Source organism: Sus scrofa, chromosome 13, assembly GCF_054392235.1.
Source record: "Sus scrofa isolate SSC_HxYL_T2T_F1_AM1 chromosome 13, Sscrofa_HxYL_maternal_Yorkshire_Landrace_v2.0, whole genome shotgun sequence".
In the NCBI taxonomy this organism is placed as follows: Eukaryota; Metazoa; Chordata; class Mammalia; order Artiodactyla; family Suidae; genus Sus; species Sus scrofa.
In genome coordinates, this window is record NC_139395.1 from 53947492 (window position 1) to 53956445 (window position 8954).

Here is an 8954-nt window from a genome sequence, read left to right on the forward strand (position 1 = left end):
TGTAGAAGTTTCTGGGCTAGGAGTTGAATCAGAGCTGCATCTGCTGGCCACAGCCATAGCCCCACAGCAACATGGGATATGAGTCACATCTGCAAGCTACACCACAGCTCATGGCAACACCAGATCCTTAACTCACCGAGCGAGGCCAGGGATTGAACCTGCATCCTCACAGATGCTATGTCCAGTTCTTAACATGCTGAGCCACAACAAGAACTCCCAGAGAGGCTTTTAGAACAAATTTTTGAAAAGCACAGAGAAATATAAAAGGAGTATGAAAAAAAGCTATAATCTCACTAACCAGAAGCAACATAACTTTTTGGTCATTTGCCTTACAGTTTTTATTTTTTATTCCAAGTACATTTTTTTTTTGGCTGTACCTGCAGCATGTAGAAGTTGCCAGGGCAGGGATCAAACCCATACCACAAGAGTGACCAGAGCCGCTGCAATGACAACGTCAGATTCTTCGCTTGCTGCACAAGGGAATTCCCAAAGTACATTTTTTAAATAGTTGAGGAAATACTGGATGTTTATTTCATATTCCTTCTATACACGTATAATTAATGTCAATTACTGTGTGTCATTTATCACAGTAGATGTTGGGAGTCCCTGTTTTCATTTGTCAAAATTACCAAGTTGTTAACATTACTGCATGTACTTAGATTTTTGTATTTTCAGTTTTTTTACTAATGCTTAATATGATTTCCCATTTCACATTCTCAGTGTGATTCCAAATTAGTGAAAAATTTTTTTTCTAACTCAAAATATTAACATCTATAGAAAAACTAAATATCCCTATGTTAGTGATTCATATTCTGAAAAGTTTTATTTTACCACATTCAAGAAGAAATAAATAACTTAAAAAAATTAGTATTTTTCTAATAAGTGAGTTATATTTGAAATACATATGGTAACTGTTAGATAGTTGATATGCACTATCTTAATTGCAGTGCACCTTTGTTACAGTCTATCTTCTGAAAACCAGCACATTTCTTTCTTTTTTTTTTTTTTTTTTGGTCTTTTTGCCATTTCTTGGGCTGCTCCCGCGGCATATGGAGGTTCCCAGGCTAGGGGTCTAATCGGAGCTGTAGCTGCCGGCCTATGCCAGAGCCACAGCAACACAGGATCCGAGCCACGTGTGCGACCTACACAACAGCTCACGGCAACACTGGATCCTTAACCCACTGAGCAAGGGCAGGGATCGAACCTGCAACCCCATGGTTCCTAGTCGGATAGGTTAACCACTGTGCCACAACGGGAACTCCTCTTTCTTTCTTTTTTTTTTTTTTTTGGCCTCACTATAGCATGTGGAAGTTCCCAGGCCAGGGATCTAATCTGAGCTGCAGCTTTGACCTACACCATAGGTGCAGCAATGCCAGATCCTTAACCCACTGCCCTGGGACCTGGACTGAACCCGTGGTGCTGCAGAGACAACACCAGATCCTTAACCTGCTGTGCCACAGTGAGAACTCCCCAGTACATTTCTTTCTTGGTACATCTTGGCATAGAAAAGTCAAGAGCTGTTAAAATCTGAGTCCTGATGCCTCTGGTCGTCTCCTTTCCCTAAGATGCTGATTAGTTGTGTGTTTTTGGTTTTGAGTTTTGTTTGTTTGTTTTATCTTGATACTGATTGCTGTTATGTGTATCTTTAAAGATAAAAAATTTCTCACCTCATGTTGAAAGTATGTTAGAGGAGTTCCTGTCGTGGCGCAGTGGGTTAAGAATCCGACTGCAGCATCTCAGGTCACTGCAGTGGTACAGGTTTGATCCCTGGCCTGGTGTACTGGGTTAAAGGATCCAGCATTGCTACAGCTGCAGCCTAGGTCACAGCTGTGGTGTAGGTCACAACTATGGTTTGGATTCAGTCCCTGACCTGGGAACTTCCATATGCCATGGGTGTGGCCATAAAATTAAAAAAAAAAAAAAAAAAAGTACTGTAGAAGAAGTTGACAAACTTTTTCCTTTCTTTTTAGGTCTTCAATTTTGCAAGCAGAGAGTAAAAAAGACCATGAAGAGGTAAAATTTATCTACTTAATTCTTCAGCATCATCTTGAGATACTTTTCTTTTTCTTTCTTTTTGTTATTTTCAGGGTTCCCAGTCTAAGGGTCGAATCAGAGCTGCAGCTGCCAGTCTATGCCACAGCCACAGCCATGCTAAATCTGAGCCGCATCTGTGACCTATACCACAGCTCACGGCAACACCAGATCCTTAACCCACTGAGCAAGGCCAGGGATCGAACCTGCAACCTCATGGTTCCTAGTCGGATTCGTTTCCGCTGCGCCACAACGGGAACTCTGAGATATTTTTCTGATGACAGATCATATTTCTGTGTTCATAATAGAAATTTGGAAAATCCTAATCAATTAAATTTTGAAAATCTATTGTCCTCAAGCAACATTCTTAAGTTTCACACAGAATTTTATAACTGGACCTATAGAGATCATCTCTTGCTGTCTTTTTAAAAGCTCAAATTCAGAAATGATCTTGTGACTACTGCTTTCTGGCAGGTTGTTAGTATCATGAGGCAAGAGTTTAATTTATTCCCTTTGCTTACCAACTCTCTGAGACAGTATTTGCAGCACATGTAGCATGGCAGGAAACAAAGTTTAAAACCTAGGGGATATGAAAGACAATAACAAAAATTTGGGAGTGTCTGTTCTTCCTTATTAGCCTTTTATTTTTGGCTCCATTTTTACTCCTGATACATCGAATATGGAAGGTAAGTTACTACCAAGAACTGATGCTGCAAAAACTTTGTCTTGAGAAATCTTCAGTGAAAATTTACTATAGGTTTATTTTGAGCCATTTTATCTATTATATAATTGTGTTGGTAAAAGACAAGGTTAGAAATTATGTAGAAATCAACTTTTATTTATGGTAAAGAGTAGGTATTAACATTTGCTTTTGGTCTCTGAGGAAATCATGAGCAGACATGTGTCTGCTCTTTGCAAGGTTTACCAAACAATATTAGGTTAGTTTTGTGAGGTTCCTCAGGCACTGGAATCCTCTAGAGTGAAGCAGAGAGCGTTTTCTATGTTATTTATAAACCTGAAGGGGAAGTATGTAAAATACTTTTACAGGGAATATATTTAGCTCAACTTTTTTTAACATTGATATTAATCATGACAACTGGGTTCAGACTGGTGGGGTTTTAAGGGGGATGTGATATAAAAAGATAAATATAGACTATTAAATGTATAATTTAACATGATAGCTATATTTTTTATTTCCTTGTATAAATAAATTTGGGCTTTAAAAAAATAAATCTGTTCACTGTTCTGTTATACTTTCAAATATATTATCTTTACATATATAGGAAGATCTTTATTATAAGATTATATGTTATTACTTCCAATGAAACTTCTATGTCAGGTAAATATTCAACAGTCTTTTAGAAGAGAAGCATTGCAGGAAAAAAATCCTATTTTGTATTAATTCTTATTAATCATATTTTGTATTAATTCTTATTAATCATATTTTTCTGTTTTTTTCCTCTTGCAGTGGATCTGTACAATAAATAATATATCTAAACAAATATATTTAAGTGAAAACCCAGAGGTAATATTTTTATTTTATGGTATCCAGATCTGGCAAAATTGAATAATTCTTTGCTTATATTTTTTTTTGCATTTTATCTAATCTTTTAATTTGTCCTTCAATGGAGAGTTTTAATTATTATCATGTATAGAGTGAGTATCTGATCTTCCTAGGGCAATAAATTATTTCAAAAGGTTCTGAAACCAGTCAACCAAGAAATGCCTTACCTTTGTGTTTAGCACTGTGTTGCACACTATGGAGAATAAGGATAAGAAGAAAAATAAGCATGGCCTCTGCCCCCAGGAGCTTATGTGTGTAGGAAGACAAAGCTAAAACTTTAACATTTCATATAAATCAATATATAATGTCAAGTGTATGGTGATGACTAAAAGTTTAAGATTTGAGGACATTAAGATCAGCATGGACTTATTTAGAGAAAATTCTATGGAGTTGGCAGAAACTTGAGCCAGGTAGGATGTGTCTGTATTTTGAGGAAAAGAGAAGACATTGCAGATAAGAGAATTTAAAAAAAAAAAAAAAAAAGCACAAGTGCACAAATGATGGGTTTATGAAACTAGTTGTGTAATTAGAATTGAAGGTTCTTAATGGAGAATAATAGAAAACTGAAATGTGCATTCAGATCACCTGGGAATGTTGTTAAAATGGATGTTATGTTTTAGTTGGTCTGGGGTGGAGCAGCCTGAACTTTCAAGTTTTGCCAGTTTCATACGCTTTGAGTAGCCGGTATCAAATCAGATGAACTCAGCAGAGTAGACACAGCTGTAGATGCAGCCCAAACATACAGGCAGAACCCAGGGGTGCAGAGAACTCCAGAAGGAATGAAGTGAGACCATACTGCAGTATAGTTAGGAAAAGACATAGTTTAAGAAAGGAGCCATCTGACCTCTGCCAGTCTTGGTAGGCCTAGTGGTAGGCCAGCTAGGCTGAGGACCCAGCTGCCTCCCAGGGTTTTGTGAGGCTGATTGGGGTTGGGGGTGGGGCAGATGATTTCAGTTGAGGCAGAATGGGGATAATTTCTCTAGGAAGCTCTCACTCTTCTAAGTCTTAAACTGTTGTTTGTGTAACAGTTGATTAGACAGGAGTGGTAGGGGACTGTAGGAGGCCATTATCATACTTTACGCATGAATTAAGGGTCTGAACATGGTGGTAACCTGAGGGAAGAGAGAAGGATGAATCACAGAAACTGGTAAAAAGAAATTGACAGACTAGTTAGTAACTGACCCACTGTAAAGGATGAAGAAACTGGCTGTTATAAAAGATGGGGATGAATTAAAGATGACTTCGAGGTTTTAAGCCCAGGTGAGAGAAGAACAATTTGGAAAAGAAAGGTTCTGTTTTTATGGTATGGTCTTGAGGTGCCAACCAAGACACATATGATTTAGATGCTTAGGAAAAGTTTTGAACTAAAGAAACAAAATCTTGGAGTTCCTTCATGGCCTAGTGGTTAAGGATTTGGCATTGTCACTGCTGTGGCTCAGGTTCGATCCCTGGCCTGGGAACTTCTGTATGCTGTGGGTGCGGCCAAAAAAAAAAAGAAAATCTCATGATCTCTAAAATATTAGTAATTTCTGTTAGTTTTATAATGATCTTAAGAGTTTAATCTCAGAAAATCAGTGGTAACACTAGAGATGTGTTTCGTTTTTAATAACCTGATCTACCAATCTAGCCTTTTCTTTCTGTTATGTCACTTGGGAACAACAAAAAAATGCAAATGCAGATTGGACAACTTATTAATACCTAGGGAATACATAGAGAATACAGTGTTCAGATTTGAATAATTCAGGCTTATTTTACTTTCCTACTAATTATCGGAAGTCAAAGTTTTAATATTTTCCAGATTATCCAGAATTATTTTATCTGTATTAATGAAAGAAGTTTTGATCAATTTGTGATATTGTTTTCATATTTTTGCTATATATAGGACCCAGAAGTGCAAAAATGTTATGTGATTATTTTTTTCTAATGTATATACTATTTTATTTAGCTAGTGTTTTAAATAAAACAATAAGTTTTTAAAATATTTCTTATGGAAAGCTTTTTTTTTTCAAATTTTGCCTGAAAATATCTCTGATAACTTTATCAATTAATGAATATACAGATATTTCTGAGCATAAATATATTCTGGAAAATTATGAAAACTTCAGCATCATAGTTATAAAATACTTTATTATTTTTTGACTATTTCCTACTCCTTTTAAATTTATTTAGCAAATTTGAGCACCCAAATGCTAGATTCTGTGTTAGGTGCTAGTAATACAAACTTAATCCAAAAAATCTGGTAATTAAAAATTTAAGGAAAAAAATTTCTTATTATGCGTTTTAGTAGAAAAAATCAATTTCCCTCATAGATTTACAGGAAGTAAGAGGAAACAAATTATAAAGTTGTGAAGTTAATTATGTATCTTAATATTAATACAAGAGAAGGGAATTACTTTAGTAACTTTACATTTAAAATTTAACTTCTCAAGGGAGTTCCTGTTGTGGTGCAGTGGAAACGAATCTGATTCGATTGCTGCCCTTGCTCAGAGGGTTAAGGATCCAGCGTTGCCCTGAGCTGTGGTGTAGGTCGCAGACCTGACTTGGATCGCACATTGCTGTGGCTGTGGCATAGGCTCAGCAGCTGCAGCTCGAATTCAGTCCCTAGCCTGGGAACTTCCATATGCTTTGGGTGTGCCCACCCCACCCCCCCAAAAAGACAAAAAACAAAAATAAAATTTAACTCAAGAAGATACTGACAGTTGAGAGAGTTATATTTAAACTTTTGGATTTCTTGCTTTACTAATTGGTCCTTTAAAAAAAATAGGAAATTGCTGCACGAGTAAATCAGTCAGCTTTGGAAGCTGTCACTCCTTCCCCATCTTTCCAGCAGAGGCACGAGAGCCTGCGGCCAGCAGGGTGAGTTGCCAGACTGTGGGTTATTTAAAGAACCATATGGGCAATTAAAAATGTTAGCAAACACTACACTTTGATTTTAGCAGTACTAGTTATATTAGTACAAAATAGTTCAGAAAATGTATTTTCAAATTGGTAATTTTGCCAGCAAGAGTGCTAAATAAATAATGATTCCAAATTTCCCTATTGTTTATCTCTAGGTTATGTGATTTATGTTTCATGTTTCTGAATTTAGTAATTGGAAGGAAAGAAGCCTTTTGATAAAGTAGCTCTGACGTGGGATTGTTTATTGAAATCTGTTCTCATTGACTTATAAAATTATATTTTCTTTTCTCATAGTTTAAGTGTTCAGTGTACCAAAGAGAAAACTAAATGCAATGCTTTCTTGTTTTCTTCTGTGCTTATTAGACAATCTCGGCCACCGACAGCTCGAACCAGCAGTTCAGGATCCTTAGGATCTGAGTCCTCAAGTTTGGCTGCCCTCTCTTTAGATTCTCTCGTTGCCCCAGACACCCCAATACAGTTTGACATCATTTCTCCTGTGTGCGAAGATCAGTCTGGCCAGGCAAAAGCCTCTGGCCAGGGAGGCAGGTGTGTGATAGCCCATGGAGATACTGTGCTGTGGTCTGTAGGCTTATGATTCCATTTCTACACTTGAGAGTCATCTTTCACATATCTTGTACATTGGCTATTTTACATTCTATAATTACCTAATAGAATTATGACAGTTGGAGAAGAATCATGCAGGTTTTTCTCATTGTTTTCTGCCTCACTTAAAGATAATATATTTAGAATATTTAATTTTCAGCTGTTCATCAGATCTACTTCTAAGGTATTTACTCCTAAAATTACAGAAGAAAGTCGAAGATCATATCTTTGGGTCATGACAATATTTTAAAAATTCTTGAGAGTAATACATGTGCTATGGGTTTATTGGAAAATATTATCTTGTGTCAGAAAAAGAAATCTCCAGGAAGGTACTAAAACACTATCATGTTATGAGTTACTGATGAATTATCTTTTGTTTATATAATAAGTCTTTGTCAAAGCAGTTACAGTTTTATTTTTTGGGGCTGTGGATGAAGGAAACATACCTTATGGCAAATTATTTATTAAGTAGGATGGACACCTAATAATGTAGTAATTTGGATACATATGGCTGTGACCAAGAAAAGGTATTTACATTTCATCACAGAAATACTTAGCATTTGCTATAAGAGGTCAGACATGTATTAGGGAGATCACTTTCATGTTATCTTAAAGCCAGTGTTATTTCAGAACCACTTAGCTCTCTGCTGACAAAACTTACTCTGATTTGTACTTTTCTTCCTTTGTGGTGGGCGTGCCACAAGCTAGACACACTTAAGGAGGCAGGTAACTTCCATCTCTAGTTAGCTTTTCTTCTTCATTCTGGAAGGTGTGCTTTGAGAAATACAGGTTAACACTACAAAATGTTCAAGTTAACTTGTGACATGTACTTAGAGAACCTAAAAATAGGTTTTTACAGTCCCAGGAAATCCCTGGCATTTTTCTCATGTAGCTAAAATTTAAGCTAAATCAGCTGTTCCTCTGTCCTAGTTTATTTTAATTTCAAGTTTCACAACACGATTTATTATGTTGATTTTTGTGTGTCTGTGGCTAAATATCCAGTCCATCTGCATCTTCTAAAGTGTAGCAACTTTGACTTCAGCCTATTAACTTAGTGTGAGGGCAGGGGTCTTCATCACTAATAGGTTGGTCATCAGCAGTGCCCTTAACAGGAAGGGGTATTTGAGAGCTTTTAAAAATGTATGTGCAAGGTTTTGTGACTTTTAGTTTTTAACTCTAGGTTCAGTGAATGAGGTTCCTTCCATGTTTCTCATGGTAGCTGACCAGTGGTTCATAATTTTTTTTTAAACACTTTGCAGGCGTACAAATCCATTTGGAGAATCTGGAGGAGGTATTAAATCCGAAACTGAAGGTAAAACAGAAGTGTAATATTTGTATATTTTAGAAATTCTCAGAGCAGTAAACTGTGTGAAGAATTTGTTGTTTACATTTGCTCTGCTCTATGTTGTGGGGTTTTTTGTTTGTTTTTTTGTTTTAAATTTTATTGGAATATAGTTGACTTACAGTGTTGTATTAGTTTGAGGTATATTACAAAATGATTGTTATACATATATATATGCTATTTTAATGTTATCTTTACATCACAGTTTTTTCTTTTTACTCACAGTACACTTAAAGCAACAGAACTTAATAGGACTTAAGATTTCTTTATTTACGCAAAATTATAGACTATCATAGTTTTGACCTCATAGTCAAATTCTCAATGCATAAGATACCCTATGAGCTTTTCCTAAAAGCTGCTGTTTTTTTCTGGTTCTGAAGTATAACTTTTTTCTTTTTTTCCAGTAGCTATTTATTTTGATTTAATTTCAAACTTACAGAAAAGCTATGAGAATGGTAAAAGGAATTCTTTTTACTCAGAACCACCAATTGTTGCAGCATAACCTTTTGCTATTTG

General features: G+C 36.0%; 1 protein-coding gene across 2 annotated transcripts in view; it reads left to right on the top strand.

Annotated features, from left to right (window-relative positions):
- The window catches only part of APPL1 (adaptor protein, phosphotyrosine interacting with PH domain and leucine zipper 1), a 35934-nt gene that overhangs the window by 23282 nt on the left and 3698 nt on the right, over positions 1–8954 (top strand). The window contains 5 exon segments of one of the 2 annotated variants that reach the window (NM_001134966.1): positions 1971–2013; positions 3500–3556; positions 6360–6451; positions 6857–7039; positions 8356–8408. In NM_001134966.1, the coding sequence (NP_001128438.1) occupies positions 1971–2013; positions 3500–3556; positions 6360–6451; positions 6857–7039; positions 8356–8408 (428 nt within the window). 2 annotated transcript variants of the gene reach the window in all.